This window comes from Myiozetetes cayanensis, unplaced genomic scaffold, assembly GCF_022539395.1.
Source record: "Myiozetetes cayanensis isolate MyiCay16 unplaced genomic scaffold, myiCay2020 scf4, whole genome shotgun sequence".
Classification (NCBI taxonomy): Eukaryota; Metazoa; Chordata; class Aves; order Passeriformes; family Tyrannidae; genus Myiozetetes; species Myiozetetes cayanensis.
In genome coordinates this window covers 63,518,891-63,541,632 of record NW_026087631.1, presented here as the reverse complement: position 1 = coordinate 63,541,632, position 22,742 = coordinate 63,518,891, and the positions used below count along the sequence as shown (strand labels likewise).

Sequence of the window (22,742 nt, the reverse complement as noted above, 5' to 3'; positions counted from 1 at the left end):
ACAGTGTCCATGCTACTCCTGTGCTTCTGCCCTGGAAATCTGAAGGGCAGATCCATCGCAGCCCTGTCAATCTGCTGAGCTCTCCCAGCACATCTGTTAGGTTGCAGTGCTTGCTCTACCTTGGCAGTGGAATATGCAGAGGGAGTACATGGGCTGAGCATAACCAGGACTAGAGCATCTCTGGGAGGCTACACAAGACTAAATAATCTATAACCATTATACAGGCCTTTAGGTGATGTTATTCCATGCCAAAAGTGCCATTTCTCCCACAAGTGCTGCCCTTTTTTACCATATGGGAAGACTCTGTAAAATGCCAAAGCTCTGCATGGGTTGGATTTGCTTTGTGCATTCAATCATGGGGTCCCACTAAAGGCTATCCTGATTCCTCAGTGGTATGAGCTGGGTTTTTTGATGTGTATTTGAGGACTGCGCATGTGACAGTGTTTGAAGTGCCACCACTCACAGCACATGCATTTGTGGCAGCTACTGCCTCGCAAATAGCAGCAAGTCTTGTGCAATACCTGAGCTACGAAGTGCGCTTTCCTCGGAGGCTCTGACAAACTGGGCTGTCACTTTGCCCTCAGCTATTGAGCTTTTTCTATTCACGTAGGCATAATTAGCTTTTAACGAGCCCTCCCGAGCATCCCCTCCACCCTTCCCCCACCCCCCCCATACCCCCTTTTTTTAACTGGTGACAATTAGAAGTATGTGCTAAATGCGGTGTGGACACGTTTGGGGTTTGCTGCAGCGGCTGATTAATCCCTGTGCTTTGCCTGTGCAGTCAGGCACATGCAGTGTTGTAGGCAAATGAAGAGACTCAGATTTATACTCCAACAACATATCCCGAGACAGGTGAATACCCATCAGCTCCCACTAATATCTGTGATTATCAAATCACTTAGTTTCTCAAAGGATCACAGAGAATATTTCAGGAGAGCCATGAGACTTCTCCCCTTGCAACAGCCCCTTCTCTACCAGAGCAATGAAATTTTTGGCCAGAAGGGAGTTTGTAAACATAAGATCCCAAATCTGGTGGGAACTGGACTCAGAAATGAGTTAATCTCGGGCCTTGTTCCCTGTAGAGTTGATTTTTTTCTGCAGGTTTATCTACCCTTCAGTGTAATCTGAGCAGCTCAACCCAGATGACAGCTCTTTGATCAAAATATTTTCAGCTCTGCTCCATCTCCTATGGGCTGCAAAGGCAACTGAGAGACACTATTTCAATTTCTGTTTTAAAACATCAGGAGGTAACACATTTGCAGGTGTTGGTGCCAGGAAGATGAGATCAATACCAGAGCTAGTTGCTGCTTTCTTTTTAAAGACCTGAGTCTGTGCCTTTGCGGATTTCTCATGATTTTCCCCAACTGATTGTTGTTTGTCAAGGGCTTGGACTATTAGGCAAGGGGCTTTGGTGGAGAAAGGGCATCTCTAGCCACACACACTTCCTTCCCTGCTGCAGGTAAGTAGCACTCCACCAAGTCCTGAACAGTATGACTCACATTATTCTGCACACACCCACAGAAACTATTTTCTGACCATTTCCATGTGTCATGTACTTGACAGCTCCCAGCTTCTGGAGTGACTGACGAAATATGGGAATACTTCTGTATTAACCTGCAGTACCGATTCTGCACACTGCAGATAACACCCAGAGGGATGGATACACACAGCTGGGAATCCAGAGCATCCCTTCAAACTGAGTTACTTTGGAATTCTACCAGTTTAATTCCTTGGAGGAGCAACCAAATGAGTATGGCTGAGTGGCTCCCAAAAGGCAAGGACAGCACTAGAGCAACAGGTCGTTTTGTGACATTGCCTTTCTCTGCCCATTTAATTTGCCTTCTACAGGCTGGTCATGGTAACAGGAACACGAAGCGTTTAATTTTCCCCTCCTCTGTCGTGGTGTGCTTTCTGGTGCCAGTTGGACAGTTCCACCTGCCATATACTCTGCAGGGATCAAGGACACTGCCAGTGTACTTCACCTTTCCTCACCTGTGATATAGTATATTTTGGGACCTTTGGTCTTTCATTAATAATTTTATGAATGTGCTGGTGTTTCCTGGACTACAGCAATTTACAGCTTGGATGTTCTTCCTACACTTCTTTTTTTAAACAGCTCTCTGATATCAAAGGGGTGGACAACAGTGCCTCAATTTGTTCCTTTCAGTCCTGTATTTCTTATGCATCTTACACTGACTTTTGACAGCAAGAGGATACAGAATGCGCTGGTACAGCCTCACCTTGAATATTGTGTTTAGTTTGGTCACTGCAATATAAGATATTAAACCATTAGAGAGTGTCCAAAGGAGGGCAGTGAAGATGGTGAAGGACCTTGAGAGGAAGCTGTGTGAGGAGCATCTGAGGTCACTTGGTCTGTTCAGCCTGGAGGAGACTGAGGAGAGACCTTATCACAGTCACAACTTCCTTGTGAGGGGAAGAGGTGGGGCAGGCACTGATCTCTTCTCTGTGGTGACCAGTGACAGGACTGGCCTGAAGTTGTGTCAGGGGAGGTTTATGTTGGATATTAGGAAAAGGTTCTTCACCCAGAGGGTGGTTGGGCACTGGAACTGACTCCCCAGGTCACAGCACTAAGCCTGACAGAGTTCAAGTGTTTGGATGATACTCTCAGGCACACGGTGTAACTCTTGGGGATGTGCAGGGCTAAGGGTTGGACTCAGTGGTCCTTGTGGGTCCCTTCCAACTTGGCATGTTCTGTGGTTCTGTGGTCTCTCATAACAAAGGCAGTTGGGACAAGATGCCTATCTGACCCTTTACACCCACTGCAGGTGCTCATTACAACAGATGTGGCAGGAGTCCCCACAGTGAAATAGGCTACTTACCCCTCCCGTACACAAGGAGCTTCTCACTGGCCAGGACTAGTGAGGAAAAGATAGAAAAGTTGGGATAAGGAAAGCATAGGCTACTGGAGGAGATTCAGTCATCTAAGGCTGACCCTTGGAGGTTTGTGAGTAAATCCTCCAACACCATGTAGAAAGGCTTTTCTGGAACTGTGAAAACCATGCTTAGGATGAGAAATGCACTTGTGTTGTTCTGGGAGACAGAGTTTGGGTGGGTGGAAATGATCCTTGGAGATTGTACCGATTCTGGGTGCTTGGGGAACCCATCTTGGCTCCATAGGTCACAGCTGCTTCTCTGCAGAGAGAGGTACCAGCCATCGTAGAGCAGGTTAGGCTTCAAACCTTGCAGTTCAGGAGTTGCACACTGCAGTCACAAGACAGAAAGGGAAAGTAAAGTCTATCAGTGTTCCTTTTGAACTATACAGGCTCATTGGGAAAGCATCTGGATGGCACAAAATTTTAAAAATGGCATTGCCATAGAGAAGGATTCTCAAGGACTGACATTTGGTTTAAGTCTACATTGTGGGATGCTCCAGTCTGTTTTCTCTCCTTTCCTCTAGTTCTCCTCTCCAGTTACTCTGGGGCACATTGAGCCATTCAAACCTTTACTGGGTCAGCAGACATGTTGGGTTCTGGGTGATCCAGAGAGTATCCTCTGCTCTGTTAGCTTTGCTGTTTGGAGGGAGAGCAAATCTGGTCTGGAGAGTGGGCTGAGTGCACCCTTTACATGTCAGTGTCAACTACGATCATTTTTGGATCTTCATCGTAGTTGAAATGCCACAGAGGCTGAATGACTGGAAGTCATTTTCCTAGATACAGTTTTAGGGTAAGGTCTTAATGGCATGAATTTAAATCCACTCCACTCTGTCTAGCCCTCTGTGACTAGTGGGCCACTGGGAAAGTGGAGGATTCAAAGGTGAAGGACCACAGTATGGAGGAGGCTGCCTGGCCAAGAAAGCAGCTCATTTACTGGAAAAGATACAGAATGAACTTCTTCCCACAACTATGGGTCAAGGCATGTCACTGCTGCCTTGCTGCAGCTGTCCAGCTGAATCCCTGCCCAAACCATGCTGCAGTGGACACTCAGACACTCGGCATACGTGTACACCCTTTATACCAGAACTGAAATTCCAACAATTGACACTGCAGGCACCAGTGCTCCCTGGTGTGTCCAGAAATCTGCAAAGGATGATGCAAATGATGTGGTGATTGGAAAGATGCTATCCAGGGAAGAAAGTGTAAAGCAAGGACAAGAGAACTCAGAGCTGAGTTCATAACCCTGAGTCACTCCTGCTCTTCTGAGTGCTTCCACATATGCTGAGCTTCCCTACATGAGCAGGTTCACCAAAGTCCACAAGGAAAGCATAGCTGAGGGAAAAGGTTATTGGTAATGTATGTGAGGTGGATTTTCAGTGCCAAGAAAAATCATTAACAAATCAGCCTACTAACTTTTAGTTATTTTGAAGTCTAAACAAGCCCCAGCACTTGCATATAGCTGTATGTCAAGAGAGGATAAACCTAACTCTTGTAAGGAAGAAATGACTGTGGCCAAGGTCAGTGGTAACAAGCACATATAAAGACAGCAGCAAAGGAAGTGGGAGTAGTGTGGAATGAATCGTCATCAACTGACATATTAAGATGTCATGAAAAAAAGCAGATTAAAGTTATAGGAAGGAGGAAAGCTCCAGAATGAAGCAAGAACAAGGGATTCTCCAAATATGTAGAAGGACCAAAATTAATCCAGATCCTTATACTTCTGCTTGAAGGAAAAAATGTGATACTCGGGCTGTTGCTGTTGAGATGGGATGTGGGTGGTAAGAATATGAGTGCAGGGGGAATTTCTTCTCCAGTCAGATGCTGTCAAGTTCAAAATCATCTGAAAATGACCTGGGTCTTGAGGAGATTAGTCCTACATGCCATGTCCCAGGTTGGCTGTTTGAATGGATACTATGGGTTGTAAGTAGGATGCCAATTCATTGAATGTTGTCTCAAATAAGTGTTGCTTGGAATAACCCTGGAGTCATGGAAAGGGGCATAGGGTCTTGTTCTTCTTTTAGAAATGGTGCTATATGGTCCATTTCATTTCCTCTCTGTTCTGCAACCTTCATGACCACCGGAGTACTGCCATTGCAGCATCCAGAGTCATCCATAGCTTTCCTCTTGACAGGACTCCAGAGAATTTCACTTTCTAGAAAATACACTTTGGCAAAGCCTCAGCTCTCCTGTTACTATAATTAATCAGCTGATTAATGCATTCAAGTGTTTGTGGGTAGGCTTGAAATTAATTTTAACAGCGTTCATGTAAACCCAGTGGGAAAACTCAGAAGCTGAAGGAAAAATCAGAGATAAATACATCTAGAAATCCTTTATGTGAAACATTCTCTTCTTGTCTGCAAAAGATTGAGGCATTCCTGTCAGGCATTACTGTGAAGACAACTAGGGAAAGAATATGGTGATCTTAAAATAACTGCAATTCACAGGTATAGGGAAGCAAGAAGTGGATTAAAGTTGTAGTTGTCCTAGTTTTGGTCTTGTAGTGCACCTGGTAGGAAAAACACGAGGGAACTGGCATACAGGAGGGCACTGTATTGTGAAGGGTCCAATAAGCTGGGGAAAAAAAAAAGTGAATGTTGTTTTCATTGAAGGTGGGAGAACAGGTGGGAAGGTTGGGAGGTTCATGAGAGTGCTGGGGGTTTCTGGTGAGGACGGTCCCTGTGACCATGGTGAGGCCAGGCAGGTGTTCCAGAGGGCAAGGGAAGGTCACGCTCTCGGGATGAGCAAGCGCCTGACATTTCAGCGCCGAAGCAACCCTCTGGCTGGCTGGAGGAAACTCTGTGGTTGAATTATGCAATTGTGCTCTATGAGGCTTTTCTCTGCAGAGTTTTTGCTAGTCACAGCTGCTGGAAAGTGGGTGAGGTGGAGCCTTGGGATCAACTCGTAGGACAGTATCTCTGGGTTTAACAAATCCTCACCACCACCACCATTACGGACACAGAGAGAGGGGCTGCTGCTGAGAAATGGATCCCTTACCTAGTTCATCCTTTTTGAAAGCAATTTGATATGTTGGACTCTTTTACTCTCTTGGTTTCTTTTTTGAAAGCTTCCGCATCGTCAGGAGGTAGGTAAAGCAAGCAGCTGTTGCCTCTGGAATTAATTGGGGTTCCCCAAGCCTAGGTGCTCTGCTTTTTCTGTTTCACTCTTTCACAGTTTGTAGTGCTGAAGCATTTTTATTTTTTAAGGGAGCTACTACACTCTCCCTATCTACAGGAAACAGAATATAAAAAAAGAAAAAAGGAGAAAAAAAAAAAAAGAATTTGGCAAGGAGCCAAGCCCAGTGACTGAAGTAAGAAGTAGGGAACTTGGAGTAAGTTTAGTTACTGGGACATTGTATGTCAGGGCGAGTCACCAGTGGATTTTAAGGGTGTCGGGGCCGATCACGTGATGCCCATTTCACAGCGCAGGGAAGGTTTGGTTCCTTAGATGAATGTCCCGGCGCTGTAACTACGAGCGAAGCTGTCGATCTTGGGAGGGGATAAAGCTGCGTGTAAATGAGAAGAGAGGAGTGTACCGGAGTGCTATGGAGGGCAGCAACTTTGTTGTTGTGACTTTTACAAGCCTTCAAGGGTAAGATTTAATGCTTTCCTTCCGCTCGCTTGTTTTCTCTGCCAGTTTCGGGGGGCAGAAAACTTTTTGGTTTTGCCAAGAGTTTTGCGAAGCCTAATCAATGCTCGGGGTTGAGTTTTTTCTACGGGCGAGCAGAGAGACGTCTGGGTGGAGTGAGCTGAGCTGTGTGTGATTCCGAGCAGCAGCAGCAGCCGCCCGGGGAAGCTGCTATTGTTTGTTTCAGAGGGAGCAGACTGCGTTTCTCTTTGGGAACCCGCTCTGCCACAGCTGTTGATCCGTAACTTGAGCGTCGTTGCAACTAACTTACCCACAGGAGCTGAATGCAAATTTTTGACTGCCATCCTGGTGTCAGTTTAAAGAGTGGTTTAATGAAGACAGATGGAGGATATTGGATCATTACTTTAAAACGTGGCAGATAACAGACTGAGCCTGTTTCCCAGCAATTACAGCTAATTGCATTGGCACATTTGAGTGTAGGGGTGGGAACGCAGAGTTTCATGGGTTTCTGTATATACAGCTTGGAAAAGCACCAAAAAGTAGCTGTAGGGCTGGCTCACCTCATCCAGGATACCTCTTACGGTGCGGAAAAAGCGGGGTTTTGGGGATACTTTCAGACTCTTTGCACTGAGTCAATAGATTTAAACGAGAGTCTCCACTCCTTTTGGAAACCCTGATGCCAAGAGTGACCATTTATAGTGCCTTAAACTTGTTCCAGCTTGAGTTCAGCCAAATCTGATTTTAGTCCTGAAAAAGTGTATTTTTGGGATTCAAAACACACATTTCAGTTGTCCACCCTGCAGCTCGCTGTGTTTGCAAAGCAGGGAGTGGTACAACACCTGTTTTGCTCTTCAGGTATTCAAACACAAGAGGATGTAAGAAGGGGTGGAGAAATACAAATAGTAATGTTTTTATGCTGAAAGATGACTAGAACTAATTATTTCTAATGGCTGAAATTTTTTGCACCTGCTTTTGAAAGGGAAAAGCAAATGCACAGTTCTCTTTGGAAGCAAAACTTGAAAAATTTGACTGAAACAGTACATCTGTAGTTCAAGGGGGTCTTTTCGCAAACATGCCTTGGTGTGGCATTGTGGCAAGGTCAGTTCATGCCAGCTGTGCCAGGACTTAACAGAGCATTTCTGAATTTGTATCTGGACAGAGCTGTTTAAATGTTTTAGGGTGTACATATACCACAGGATGTTTGGTGGCAAAGCTGACTGGAGAAATCTGCTAATTCTCCTCCTCTCTGGGTTCTTGCTTTTAGTATTACAGCCCAATTTGCTGCCCTTTCAAATCTGATACAACCGCTGCTTGGGCAGGAATTTCAGTCTGTACTGAAGTACACCCCATGATCTGAATTAAAATAACCCTTCCAAAAATGATTGTATTTAACATGGATCATTTCACAGAGTCTGGGAATGAGGTGATGGGAGCAAAAGCATCAAGTATATTCTAATTCCTACTTATCATTGAATCTGATGTATCATGTAGCTTTGTCCGGAGAAATGGGGCCAAGAAATGAGCTGTGCTTTCCACCTGCAACATCTGCTCTCCATTCATCCAAATTGTGCCATGTCTTCTCTCATTTTGCTACTCATGATTGTAGTGGTGGGAAGGGCCTCCCTCTACCTCCAGTTTGCAGTATAGCCATTGCAAATTTCTCATGTTGTGGCTTATTGCAGCTTGCCCCTCATGCAGGAGTAAGCTTTGCAGTTGTGTTCTCAAGCCAAATCATAGATTCATGGAATGGTTTGGGTTGGAAGGGACGTTAAAGATCACCTAATTCTAACCCCTTTGTCATGTACACCTTCTACTACTAAGTTAGACCAGGTTGATCAAAGCCTCATCCAACCTGGCCTTGAACACTTCCAGGGATGGGGCATTCACAGCTTCTCTGGTCAAGCTGTGCCAGGGCCTCACCCTCACAGTAAAGAATTTCTTCCTAATATCTCATCTAAACCTACTCTCTTTCACTTTGAAGCTATTACGTTTGTCCTATCACTACATGCCCATGTAAAAAGTCCCTCTCCAGCTCTCTTGTAGCCCCTTTTAGTATTGGAAGGTGCTCTAAGATCTCCCCAGAACCTTCCCTTCTCTAGGCTGACCTACCCCAGCTCTCTCTGCCTGTCTTCACAGAGAGGTGCTCCAACCTCTGATCATCTTCATGGCCTCCTCTGGACTTGCTCCAACAGCTCAACATCCTTCTTACGTTGGGGACCCCAGAGCTGGATGCAGTGCTCCAGGTGGGTGACATCAGAGCAGAGGAGAGGGGCAGAATCCCCTCCCTCACCTGCTGCCCACCCTGCTTTGGATGCAGCCTAGGACAGGTTTGGCTTTCTGGGCTGTGAGTGCACATGGCCAGGTCATGTCCAGCCTCTCACCCACCAGCACTCACAAGTCCTTCTTGGCAGGCCTGCTCTCAGTTCATTCTCTGCCCAGCCAGTATTGATGCTCAGGATTGCCTTGACCCCTCTGGCTTTTCTGTCTCTTAAATAAGGCTGAGCTTGGTTTGCAAGAAGGCATCTCTTCCCTATACAAAACCTGTTAAAGTAGCATCTTGCTGTGGATATAAAAGTGCTCTGAGCCCACGATTAAACGGTCAGAAGCCATAAAGCAGGTGGATTGTCTTGGCAGAAGTGTAAGCCATAGACAGACAGTGTATGGAGCCCCGTAGGTACAAAAGTGTTCTGTAGTAAGAAGAGATAATTTATTCATAGCTTTTACCCCCAAATCCTCATAAAAGAGGAACTGGGAATTTGAACTTTAATTTCTGCTGTAGGCTCTGAAAACATGGGGAAGGAACAAGTTTCCTGTTAAGATGGGGGATTGGACCAAGTTCTGTGGGCCCAGTTGATTACTGAATAGCGCAGAGTACCTGAAGTAAACAAAAATGAAGAAAACCCCCAAAAATCAAATGGAAAATGAAACAACAAAAAGTGCAGAAGGTCTGACACAGACTGTAGAAAGCAACTTCTGGATACTGAAGCAGTGCTTCACTTTTTCGCTGAAAATAGCTGGTGCTAGGGAAAAGTAAGACAAACAAGAAATTGGCTTTTTTTCTGATTATAGAAAGTTTTCGTGTGTTTTATGGGTTTTTAATTAATTCAGGAAAAGGAGGCTGTCAAAGTGTCTTACCAAAATTTAAGAAGCACTTCATGCCACACAACAAATGAAATGTGAGAGAATTTTTTTTTCCCAGAAAGCACAAAGAGAAATTAAAACTGTAATTAAAAATGGATGTGAGTGATAAGAGGCTGATGATCCATCATTGCAATTTTGGAAGGGAAACTGAATCTCAGATTTAAAAAATAAATAACTAAAAAACTGAACAGAGCCATGGATTTTGATTACAAGTGAAATCTGTGGGGGAAAAAAAATACCCTGAGGTAATTTGTTGGTAGATACAGGGCAAAGATGTTGGACCCTGCGAGTAGAATTGAGATTCCAAAATACCCCAAGAAAAAGACCTAGGACTCAGAGGCAGGAAGAGCTAAGGTCAGCCACAGACAACACCTATCTGCAAAAGTTGTGCTAAGAAGGATGGGAACAGCACCTGTGGCAGCACCAAAGTGGACAACTCCACCATTACGTGCTTATGTTTGTTTTCACACTTGCAGCCGGTGGTCAGTGAACTCTTAGACTGAAAACAGACACCTGGAAGTGTGATGGTGTCCTGTCACCAAGGGGAGTGTGAGCAGGCAGCCACACACAGAAGCTAAAGCCAGCGTGAGAGTAGCTTGCCTAGGTAAAGAAGTATGGGGATTAGATGTGTGAGTCAATAACAAAGCAGCAAAGGAAGATATTTGCAATATTGTGAAAATAAAGGGTACACCTCAGTGCAATAGGGGTGTGTCCAGCCCTTAATGCCATTGTCTGTGTGCCCATTGAATACTGACTGACACATTGTCAAATAACATTGTGGTTTGGGCAAGCCAGGAACTGAGCTTTGCATAAAGGACCAGGTCAGCTTGGGAAGGATTCATAAGTCCTAGGATCGAACTAAGTAAGCAGCTGTGCCAAGTCAGTGTGGTGGAAATGCCATACCAGAGAGGTAATTGGTACAAATGGATATGGCAAAGCTATCCACCCTGTGTCTGCTCAAAAATGCAAAGTTTTGTGGGAATGGTGAGCCTGTAAGGATATTTGTGGTGGTCTGCAAGGATATTTGATGGTAACTTAAATTTGGTGCTGAGTGAAGATGTTCGATGAATGCAATCCTAATCGAACGCACTGAGAACTGTGGGAACTAAAGGTGCCCTCCACGCCAAAACAATGTATTGTTTCAATCTTCTTGTCATGCTACAGTCCCACCAGAAACCAGGGTTCAAAGAATCACAGTAATTAACAAAAGGCATGTGCCAGAGCCAAAGGAAGTTTTAGGTTTTTATTTGGGAAATGTGAAAGTCTATTGTTTGTTTCACGTTATTATTGCTGAAAGAAGGCTTATAACCACCCTCTCTTCTCTGCTCCCCCACAAATATAAACCTTCTTTTTTCCCTTTGGCTGAAATTATATGTCTTGTCAATTGAGTACGCTGCTGGGAGAGGTTTGGTGGCTGGGGATTGTTTTTCTAAAATGTTTGGCAAATATAGCAAAATCCAGAGTTCATATGGATCATGTAATCATTAATATGATGATTACAACCTGTCAACCTTTTGCATCATTGTGCTTCCAATTAACAGTGATTATTATTTTTCTAAAATGTTTGACAAATGCAGCAAAATCCAGACTTCGTATGGATCATGTAATCATTAATATGATGATTACAATCTGTCAACCTTGTGCATCCGTGTGCTGCCAGGGAACAGTGGTTAGCAGATCTGTGGCTCCTGATGCTTTAGGAAATCTGAGGTCTTTTCCACTGTGTGTGGCTGGTATGTCTCATTCCTCTCACTGTCTTATGGGAAACTATCAGACCTAGTTTAGTAGGGTTTTGTAAGACTTATTAGGAATTCTAAAACATGAAAGAAATATGTTGAAAATAATAGACTGAGGTCAGGGATGGAAAGTTAAGTTTGTTGAGCAGAGTTGAGAAAGTTTTATGTTGTGACATTGTATATTGTAACTTGAAGTGGTTTAGCTCCATGGGTGGAGAAATGTTAAGGACAGGTGTTGGCGAAGCATTTGTTGTGGTGAGCAGAAACAACTGGATGAGAAAACGGAAAAAAGGTCTCTTCCAAGTAGAATGGGCACGGAAGGGCTCCCAAACCCCACACTGAGTGTCAGAGTGCTCTGCACTCAGGGTGTGCAGAACTCACCTGGCTGGGTGAAGCTTACCTGCTGCTGTTTGCCTTATCTCAGACTCACTGAATTGCAGTTGCTAAATAGAGCTTTGTTTTAGCATCTGAAGTAGAGATCTGGGCAGATGTTTGGCCTATGCAAGGATTGTAGAGTCTTCCTTAAAGTTTACCTTTATTTTCTGAAAAGACGTGAAGCCCAGTCTTGCATTGGTGATGTCTTATCAGGCTTGCAGCATAGATAGCATAGGATAAAGTGCAAAAACTACATTTGTCACCTAGAAAACTTGTTCTAGATAGATTGTGACTCCCTCAAATGTCTCAGCTTGGCTCACTGACCACTTAAGCAACTGGCAGGGTGTTCATGTTGATTCAGGCTCCTGGTCAGCCAGGCATGCCAGGCAATGCTGGCTTTTCTCACGTTCACAGATCCTTTAGGCTGTCAGCACCAATATCACCTTCAAGTCCTTTAAATAAACTCATCTGATGATTGGGACACTGGAAGTTTCATTACCAACAGGTTTGGATGTGATTTTTTTAAACGCTCAATTCCTCTGCCTATCAGGATATATTCAGTGCCTTACCTGCATTTCTGGTGCCTGGCTTTAGGCTTCTGGGCCAAGTAGTTTGAAGCCAGTGGGAGAGAAATTTTATTCTAGTCCACCCTAGCACAGAGGGTGACCAGCAATGGACAACAGTGTGAGCCAACACAGGCGGATGTACAGGAAACCAGTGCTTCCCGTTGCTTCCTTCTCTTCAGGGAGGCTGGTCTTGCTCTGGATAGTCACACAGTTCCTCTGTACCTTAAGTACAAGCCCAGTGCTTTTCCTCCTTTTCATGTAGCACCAGTGTAGTGGGAATGTTCTTTTCAGTCTGTCCTCCACCAGCCTCTCCTTTGTGCCATGTCAGAAGATGAAATGATCAACATGCCCAAGGTAAGGTAGCCCACACTGATGTTGTGCAACTTTGTTTTGGATTTCAAAACATTCTAGATGATAAACTGTAACTGTTGGCCATGGTGCCTAGGAGTTTGTTTCCCCCATTTTATGGTCACAGAATTACATGTATGTGCTACAGTATGTGTTGTGAGTTGCCTTCTTTTTTTTCTTGCAGAAGTTCCATGGAGTTGGACTAAAATAAAGTTTTGGGATGTCTCTATTTGGATTAAAATTTGGAAAGAAGAAATTGAAAGGTGAGTGGGGTCTGGTAACATAATACCATTGTCATGGGTGATGAAGTAAGAAATACAGCCACCCATGTGAGTCCTTGAGATCATGTTTGGGAGCATGTCCTGCAGCTATAGGGCAGGACATGCTCCTTTTCCTGCATTTCGTACTCCCTTGGAGTAGGGCTGCAGACTGCATGCCAGTGAACAGCGGCACTTCTGCAACAAAACGGGCTGCCAAATCACTTAATGGCACGTGATTGCTCTGGGGAAGTTGAGTTCTGATGGTTTGTTACAAGAGTCTTTTATGGGAGTGTGTGGTTGAGCAATGAACAGTGCAGTGGTGTGATGCAGTGTTTTAATGATGAAATGTACTGATGCACCTCAAATTCTATCTTCAGTTTTGAGCCCCTCACAGCAAGAAAGACATTGAGGTGCTGGAGTGTGTCCAGAGAAGGGCAGTGAAGCTGGTGAAGGGACTGGAACACAAATCTTCCAAGGAGCAACTGATGAAGCTGAGGGTGATTAGGTTGGAGAAAAGGAGGCTCAGAGGGGACCTTATTCCTCTCTACAACAACCTCGAAAGGAAATCGTAATGAGGTGGAATCAGTCTCTTCTCCCAGGTAATAAGTGACAGAATGAGAGAGAATGGCCACAGGATGGACCAGGGCAGGTTTAGATTGTATATTTGGGGAAATTTCTTCCCAGAAAGGGTTGTCAAGCATCGGAACAGGCTACCCACGGCAGTGGTGTAGTCACCATCCTTAGAGGTATTAAGAAGTGGAAATTTGGCGCTCAAGGATATAGTTTAATAGTGGAGCTGGCAGTGCTGGATTAACGGTTGGACTTGCTGATTTTAGAGGTCTTTTCCAACCTAAGCAATTACATGATTCTGCTTTGTGATGGCAATGGCCCAGATATTCTCTTCAGTGAAATGCAGGAAGAAGGGCAAGCTTACAGAGATGCACCCTGAGGCCACCCAAAAAGCTGCTGAGGGCAACGCTAACTTTGGAGGAGAAACCTTTGTAATTCCTCTATGTGAGCTCCATGTGGCATCCAAATAAATGGGTGTGAAGAGAGTCAACAACAATCCTCTGCATCGCGATTCTCACTGGACTTCGCAGCAGAAATCCCTGAAGAGATGAATGCTTGGAAGAAGTCCTGTGGGAGGGCTACTGACATACCCCTTTCAGCCTCTTAGGGTGCATCTTCCATCAGGCTTTGCAGCAGGAGCCACTGAACCAAGTTTTGTGACTTATCACTCCACCCCCAGGCCCAGTGTGCAGTCTCTGCTCAGGGATCTAGGGATGTAGACATGGTGAAGAGGGAAAGTCTCAAGCCTTTCCTTTCAGGGTGTTCCTCCTTGTATTTGATGAATGCAGAGATTATTGCCCTACTCGTGTTTTGACATGAATTTATTTTCCAACCTCTCTGAGCTCAGAGGACTGAATAGCTTTTTCCCAGGGGTTTATTTTTGCAATTGTGCTGCTATTTCCCCTTCCTGGCACAGGGCAGACTCTGAGCCCTGGTGTTAAGACAGGGGCATTCGTTTGCTGCTCTGATAGTCTCAGGAGGGAAGGTTGTGAATGCTCCCAGGGAAGGGTCTCTGCCAGCCTGATGACTCTTTTCCCCATCTTGGCTTTGCAAATGAGGGAGAGCACATTTGTCTGTGAGCCAGTGTCCGCTCAGGGCATTCCCACTTGTAAAGCAGTAGCTGTTCTGATTATCAAAAAGATTTTGTTGCTGTATTAGGAAAGTTTTGTGCTTTGCATATGTTTTAGCATGGAAATTCTCAGCCTGCCCCCTTCAACCTAGTGTTTAAGAAACTCAGATCTTCCTAGATATTAACCCCACATTTTATAGGGAAAAAAATTTATTTTCACATTTGATCACCAGTTCGAAAACAATGAATGCAAACTGGAGGAAGTTCAGAGAAAGATAAAGAAAACTAGGGTGATCAAGGAGTGAGGAGCTTCCATAACAGGAAGCTAAAAGAGTGTTTTCTCCTTCCCTTTTATTTTTAATTATTTTGCCTTGCTTCCCAAAAGCTGAAAGGGCTATGATTGCTCCTTGCAAACATTTCACTGGAGTAAATGCCAGTGTTGAAGTGCTATTTTAATCCAAGAGTTTAAAAGCCTTTGTGTTTGCAGAAGTTCAAAGGACTGTGCTACCCGAGACCAGGCAAGGCTCTTCTGCAGGCAGTAGTCCATGTGCTCATCTCAGAGGGACAGTACTGCTCAAAGACCAAATTTCTGTTCCAAAAACAAAGCTGTATGATGTTTAACCTTACCGAAGAGCCCTGTTCATGGTATGACTTTCATGGGAGGGAATGGATTACCTCAGGCATCAGCTGCTGAACCTGGGATCAGGATTGCTCCCATGAGAACCAATGTTTCTCCACAGCAAGACGTAGTTCTCACACGAGCTGAGATACAGGGAAAATTGGATAGGTATACTTTAAGAAGACAGGTCACATGGTCTAAATTTCTTGGAGAGAAGAGTCAGGTTTTTACAGTTTAAGTTCTTTATAGAAGTAATTAGGGATGTAACTAAAATTCAGCGCATGCTGGACACACAAAGACGCCTGGACCTTGGTGAAGCTCTTCCAGGAAGAAGCAGGGAAGTACATCTCTTACATAAGCAGCAGTGATGTTTCTGTGGAAAAGATGCCTGAGATCTTCTGCACTGAGGTTTAACCTACAATAAACATAGGTGAAACAGAGAGAAAGGGGAAGACTCTTGGTTCATCAAGTGTGTGGAAAGTGGGAGATGGATAATAAATGTAGAGTATCTCTGCTCATTGGATGGGTGTAGTCACGTACTGTCTATGAAAAGAAATAGGGAGTAGGGGGAACTCATCTACGCAAATAACATTACGCCAAGGCGTGTGCTTGCAGAAGAGGGAAGAGCAGTCATTGCTGCAGCTTCGTCTCTATAAGCCCAGCCTGGGGGCACTGTGAGAGGAAGAGGAAGGTTATAAATTTTTCTAGGGCATTTGGAAAACTTCACTGAGTTTTCCTTCTTGCTGCTGGGGTCAGCCTGCTCTCCAGGGTAGCTGGGCTTTGAGCAGTCAGGCTCTGGGCAGAGCTTGGCAGCTCATAGAGAAGGCAGCCCACGACTGGTTCTACAGAGCGTCAAGCTCAGCTGCCTTCTGGGATTCCCATTCTGATCTGATAGGAAATGTCTCACCACAATAGACATTGAGTATGAAAAATATATTTATTTTTACATAATTTCCCATGAGGGAAATAACTGTGAACTGAGAAACTTCTCAAAGTTCGTTTATTTTTATGATTTTTTGCATCACTTCCTATCATTTTATATTGCTGTTATTAACAACATGTGCAATTGTGTCAAGCTGTGGCATTACCACTATGTCTAGGAGATACTGTTTTCTAGTAAAGGAAATTATATGTGCCAGCCAGTCACTGTCAGACTAGTTTTTAAAATAAAAACAAAAGACTATTTCAGCTGCTTTTTTTGGCATGATGATATTAGTCAAAATATTGTGAACTACTGTTACATATAAAACAAGCATAGAGTGATACAAAATTCTAAGCTAAATTTGGAAGGGAAAAAAATAAATTAAAAGTTTTCCAAAATGAAGAGGAGACAATTTCTACTGCTAATATGTTTAAAAAATGCATACTTTCTTTCTGAAGTGGACTGAAACAAACATTAAAAGATGTACATGCTTCTTGAGAAATAATCTGTTGCCAGACATTTGTGAGACGTGGTGAGTCCCCATCTCTGCCCAGGGCCAGGGCAGGTGGGTGAGACATGACCAGGAATAGGAAAGTAAGGAAAACCAGAACTGGTGTTATTGCAGGAGATGGGGAACAGGAAAGATAAGGCAGGCTCTGTCTCTTCCCGGAAAAACCTAAATGGGAATATTTTCTGCTATAAGATTATCCAGCAGTTCTTCCAGGCCTGTGTCCCAAGAGTGCTGTTTGATCACAAGTGTGGTACATGCTGGGCCAATCTAAGGCTTCCTTTTGGAGCTCTCTTTTCTTCTTTTCTCTCTCCTTATGGTGATAATATAAAATGCTGCTTTTAGAAAAGGGCAGGATCTAACACTGAACTTTATGTTCATATTAAAAATTTACTAGACCCAAGGCGGAAATATTTCCAGTTCACCCACAGGGTTTTTTATTTCAGACCTTTCATCTGTTCTGTGAAAATGGAGGTGTGTCAGTATATCTCCTAAGTGGGCCCTCTGTCAGTGATGCTAGTAAAAAAATTATTTTGCTGTAATACCAGAGACATATGAAATGTTTTACCTGTGTGAGAAATTCCACTACTTGTGGTGCTTTTTTGATGCTTAGGAGGAGGCTGTGCTCAGTACCAATCACCAAAGACACAGTCCATGACCACAAAAACATATTTCTTGCATTTTGTTTCTTCCGGAGGAAGGAGGATTCTTGTTTTTTTGAGGCAAAAGGACATAATAAATATATTTAATAATGGAGGAACCAGCAGAAGGGAGCAGGGCTAAACCCACTGATGGTGATGTCTCTGTAAGGTCTTGCCACAGGTTTTTTTAAATTAAATCTGTCACACTCAGCACAGTCTGCTCTGTTTCAGAGATGAAAATGCAAGTGATTGCCAGCATAAACCCTCTCCAGCCACAACAGCCAGAGACTCTTCATAGAAGAGAGGCCATCTAGACATTAAAAATGTTTGGTTTTGTAGCGTGGAACCCTGGAGAGCCCCTCCTTTGACTCAGTAATAAAAGCCATGTTTGTTTGCCAGGCAGCTGGGCATGTTCCCTCTCTGAGCTGGGCTTGGCTCTTCCTCTCCCCACTTCCATCCCACCGTGTTCTCATGGCTCCTCCTGCCCCAGCCATGCTTGCTGAACCCTGCCAGGCTCTGGCTGCAGTTCAGGGCTGGGATGGGCTTTGGTTTCGTGCCGCAGAGCAGCAGGCGCGCCAGCACCGGTCAGATTACAGTGTTGGGTTGACACTCGGGTAATAGGGGTTCAGCAAAGGTCTCTGTCCCAGGCTGGCTGTGAAGTATAGATATTTAAGCATCATGACCCTCCAGACCTGTCCTATGGCTCTTACCTTCACCCTCCTATCTTCTGATCCATATTAAATGCCAGGCTTCTTGGGTAAAGATCCTTGGCTTTGGTTTTGGGTAGAGTTCACTTGTTACAGCTCTGATCCCAGGAAGTCACTGCAGGGTTACGAATGTGAAATCCTGTGGTATCAGTGCTATAAGAAATAATCCCATTCTCTTTTAACACGACGGCAGGGCCTCTATCCAGATACAGAACCTGCAAATCGGGACACTTGTTTCATGGTACCTTCATCTCTCAGGAATGCAAAAATGGGCAATTACTGCTTTAAGGTGCAAGGAGATTTTGGCTATTAGCTTGTATTAAGAACCTCCATAGGAGAAAAGATTTTAGTTGCCTAACACACTATGTGATGACTTGCCCTCTCCCATGGAGTTGCCTTTCAGTGGACACTGTAATTCTCTGTTTTTTGAAAGGAGGGTAGAGGTACTGACTCACCATGGCAGAGTTCATTCAGTCACTTGTGCATGTGAAGGACAGTCCAGCAAAGACCAGAAGACAAGGCTGGGATTCCTCTGCCTGCAGAGAGACGGGTGATCTCCTGGGTGCTGGATGCAAGGTGGCACTTGTGCCATTGCTGAAAGGTGATGCCAAAAGCTGAGTCACACAGCAACAATGAGGTGCCCAAAAGTGGAAACAACAAAAGCAGAAGGAAGATAGGACAGGAGGAGGTGGCAGGAGGCACATCATGAGATGTGAGACTGGTGGAGGTCTTCTGAGACTGCTTATAACCTGTTGGAGGAGAGATTTGAATTACAGTCTCAGAAGGGTCAGTTATGTGCCCTTAGGATCAGAGTAACTGTGTTACAGCTTCCAAAACTTGACAAGGGTAAGAGCTTTGCTAAGAACCACGCTATATGGGAATCTGGGGAGATGAGTCCAGCTCCTGGATGCCACTCTTTGTAGCTGGTCCAGGGCAGAGTTTTTGCTTTTGAGGTCACTTGTTTAAAGGGTGGAGTAGAGATTATTATTTTTACAGAGTTTATGTTGTCTCTCTTCTGTTGTCAGGGTTAGTTACGCAGGCGCTCCCCTAATCGGACTGTGTTCATTTTGTGCATGAGGTATCAGTGCCTAGTTTGCATAGAACTTGGCAAAACCAAGCAGATCTTAACCTCCCATTTCTTGAAGCCACAAGACCCAATATCTACAAAACTTTTCCAATACCCTGTTAAAAGCATTGCTCTTGGCAATTCTCCTCTCCCTGGCATAAACCAGAAACAAATTTCCAGGCTGTCTGACCAGATTTTGAGTCTAACCTTTTGCAGGACTTTTCCGTGCAGCAGTCCTAAATGAAGAAGGCTGGTGGGCTGGCCAGTTACATTTATAGCTGATTTTTGGCATGGTTTTAGTTTTATTAAATACAGATGTTATTCTGCAGTTTAGCTCCTAAAACTGTCTGCCTGAGAAAACAGGCACTTTCCCAGTGACTTGGTCTCAGTGGTTAGACCAAGAACTGGGCACTAAGCCATATTTATGTACGCCGAGTTTCCACTGATGAATAATTTAAAATAGTGTTCAGTGGCAGTGAAATGATAACTTGGAGCACAAATACCATTCCTTCTTTCCAGTGAATGCAGTTTGCAGAAGCAGAACCTTTGAGTTATTTAGAGATATCAAAAAGTTTCAAGAAATTAAAAACTTCTCATCTGATATCCCTACCACTTTCCTCCCTCCCTTTTTCCTCATTTCTTTCAGAATCAACAGGGCATGATAAGACATGCGTGCTTGGATCTACAGCCAAAAACCCCTGAGTTATGGTTTCCAGACAAAGTTGGTGTAATGCTTGACTTTTCCTATATTTTTGTTTATTATCATCATCCAAGAGGCTTCATTTCTGTCCAGACTGTTCCAAAACAAAAAGGAGTCACATGATCTATGGTAGTTGAGAACTGCTGGGTTAGGAGGCACAGCAGTAGATCTCACAGTCCTCAGCTGGTAAAAATGAACCCACTGAGGCAGTGTTTCCCTGTGTGTGTGGTCAGAGTGGTTCTCCAATGGTATAGCCAGAGGACAGAAAGTTCTCCTTGCTGATGCTGTTGGATGAGGCCCCTTGTGCAATTTATTGTGGTTTTTCTAGATTTAGCCAAAGGTATTGGCTGTTACCCAGTAGGAAAATTTAAACTCTCATCACTAGAAATTAGTCTCATGTTTTGGCCTTTACGGACACTGCCTCTGAGAGGGATGGACAGCTGTGGCAGTCAGATGCTCCACAGAGGCTCTGAACCAGGTTCAGAGTTATCTGGGGGCTTCAGAAATGTGTTGTCAGAGAAAAACTGCCCTTAGGTACCTTATGATCAGGCTTGGGAATGCAGTGCCTTGATTTTAATTTCTGTTGTGTTTCATGTCCCTCTGCTTCATTTTTCTGTGCCATCCCTGAACCATTTGAGGCCATTTATGTGGCTCACATCTCTCACTGTGCTGAGAAGCCGGGCTCCTTTTCTCACTGGAGCACACGCATGTGTCAGCTTCTTTCTAAGAGCACCCTTGAATTCAAATTCATTTGTTAAGTGCCTCTGCCCTGGCTGCAAAGACCCTGGAGGCAACCTGAGGAAGGGGATTGCTCCTCACTCCCCCAGCAGGCCCTGGGAAGAGCAAGGATTTCTGTTTCTGCATGCAAAGCAGAAGGTCACTGAGGACTTCAGAGATGCTTAGAAGCCTTCGTGTGACACTGAGGCTCTGCTGTGTAGCCCAACAGGCTTTCAAGCTTTGTCATCTATTCCTATTTACATTAATGCCATTTATCTTTTCTGTGACATTTCTTTCAGGACTAGACTGGAGGCCCCTGGGGAAGGGATAAGAGTAGCTCTTACTGTATGGCAGGAAACGTGTGAGTGTTGTGAGGTTCTGTTTTTAACAAATAGCTTTATCTTTCATCAGCTTTGATAGTACTGGTTGCTCTCAGGAAAATTCCTGAAGGAACACATAACTCAATAGTTGAAGCCCAGCAAGTCTGGACCTCTTGAGCTCTGCTTCTGTTTTCCTCTGGGGCACCAGATAAGTCACTCTGATCTCTCCGTACTTTGTTCTCCCCATTGTGAAGGATGAGAAAAATGTGTCCAAGGAAAGCAGTGAAGGATTAAGCACTTTGAGGGTCTTGTATGAAGCCTCTGTGGTTGGTCTGAATCACCCAGTTGGGGCAGATGAGAGCTGACTCGAAAATGACTTGACACAACTGGATGTGCCTGAAGAAGGGGACAAGCACATTTGCCTGCTTACATAGCTTTACAGTAGTTATTAGAAGGCTTGACGAAAACAGCCCACAGACAGAGATCAAAAAATGGTGATCTGAAAAAGGGCTTAAAAATTAGGGATGCTGTGTTATCTACGGGGTCCTTGGAGGAAAAGGAGGAAGGACAGCAGTTCGATGTACTGAACAGCTTAGACGTTTTCTAATGCAAGAGTGAACAAACAGGAAGAACTAGATATCTCAACACATCATTTAATAGGTGTAGCAGACACGTGCTGTGATAGCTCATGAGGCTGGAATATTAATAGAAAAGAATAAAGCTAATTCTGTAAGGTTAACAGAGGCTTTCCTTGTATGACTGTGCGGTCTGAGATGCAGCACGAAGAAAGAGATGAACAAATTACAGAACTCTGAGTAATGCTACAAGGGTAAGTAACACAGCCATAGCAAAACAAGAAGGGCAGTCTTCTGTGAAAAAAAATAATAGTTTTCTGAGAGGCAAGCATGGTGGCAAATAAAGAATTCTAGCTATGCAGAGGCACAGTTGGAGAGGAGCTTAGAGGAGCATGGCTTGATCAGCTGGCACAGAGTTTTGGTGCAGAGATTGGTAATTTTTTGGAGCTAGAGAGGAGGTTGTTCCAGAACTAATTCCCTCCAAAAGGGAGGGAATGGGAGGAGCTGGCTGGTCCTGTGAAAGCAGAAGGGAGTGTAAACAGGAATAATTGTGAAATGATGGGATGATACTTAGGAAAAAGTGACAATAGGAAATTTTTGAAAAATTACTTAAAGAAGGAAATCTTCAGTGAATATGAAGAACTAGTAACTGAGATCTCATGGGAAGGAATTCTAGGGTGGAGGGAGAATTAGACAGAACTGTCATTTCCTTAAATAATTGATATTAGGGGCATATATAATATTAATATATCTTAAAGCACACATGTTATTATTTGCTATTAAGGGCAGATCTAGAAGTTATCACCTTTCAGGGAAAGGCTCAGAAGGATGAATAAAATGGTGAAATCACAAGCTCCTCATCTGCTTCAAGCAGAGGAAGGATTCCTCTAGAAGGTGCAAAACAGCTTGTTTCATCCAGGACAAACAGTGTGGCAAAGGCTCAAAGTGAGAAAAGGCTATCAAGGACATAAAGGGCAATAAAAGTTGTTCTGTAAGAGTTGGGGTCTCTGGGGTTCTGTAACCCTTCTACTAGGAGGGAGATCAAAGACCATTTACGTCTGCTGCTCAATGCAAAAAAGCCTAGCAAGTAAGCCTAAGAAATCAGAGGGGGTTTGTTGTGTTGTGGGTTTTTTTTTCTTTTTTTCCTTTTTTTTTTTTTTCCCTTTAGACATCTAACATAATAGTTGCCAAAAACAGAGGAGAAGGGTGGGGAGGTTTTGGGCTGCGTAGAGAGAGAATGAGTTGGCTGTGTAAGGTAAAGTATACCCGCGAGCAATGCTGCCTTTGAGAGTTTCTGGTGCACAGGCAGGCAAAGTTTGGGAGACTGGGAAGAGAGCAAGCACAGCATCTGTCTTGAAATGGGAGAGAAAGAAAAGCTGAGCAATTATAGATGGATTGGCTTCACCTGAGTAAAGGTTAAAAC

The 22,742-nt window shown here is 44.2% G+C and overlaps 1 protein-coding gene across 3 annotated transcripts in view; it reads left to right on the top strand.

Annotated features, from left to right (window-relative positions):
* Positions 1 to 22,742, top strand: part of LOC126647380 (phospholipid-transporting ATPase FetA-like) — an 87,374-nt gene that overhangs the window by 7,893 nt on the left and 56,739 nt on the right. For 2 of the 3 annotated variants that reach the window (XM_050329574.1, XM_050329576.1), the window contains exon 2: positions 12,830 to 12,908. In XM_050329574.1, coding sequence (XP_050185531.1) covers positions 12,866 to 12,908 — 43 coding nt within the window. In that variant the 5' untranslated portion in view covers positions 12,830 to 12,865. Of the gene's footprint in view, positions 1 to 6,002; positions 6,483 to 12,829; positions 12,909 to 22,742 lie in introns of those variants that run through there. The other variant, XM_050329575.1, reaches the window with a different exon arrangement.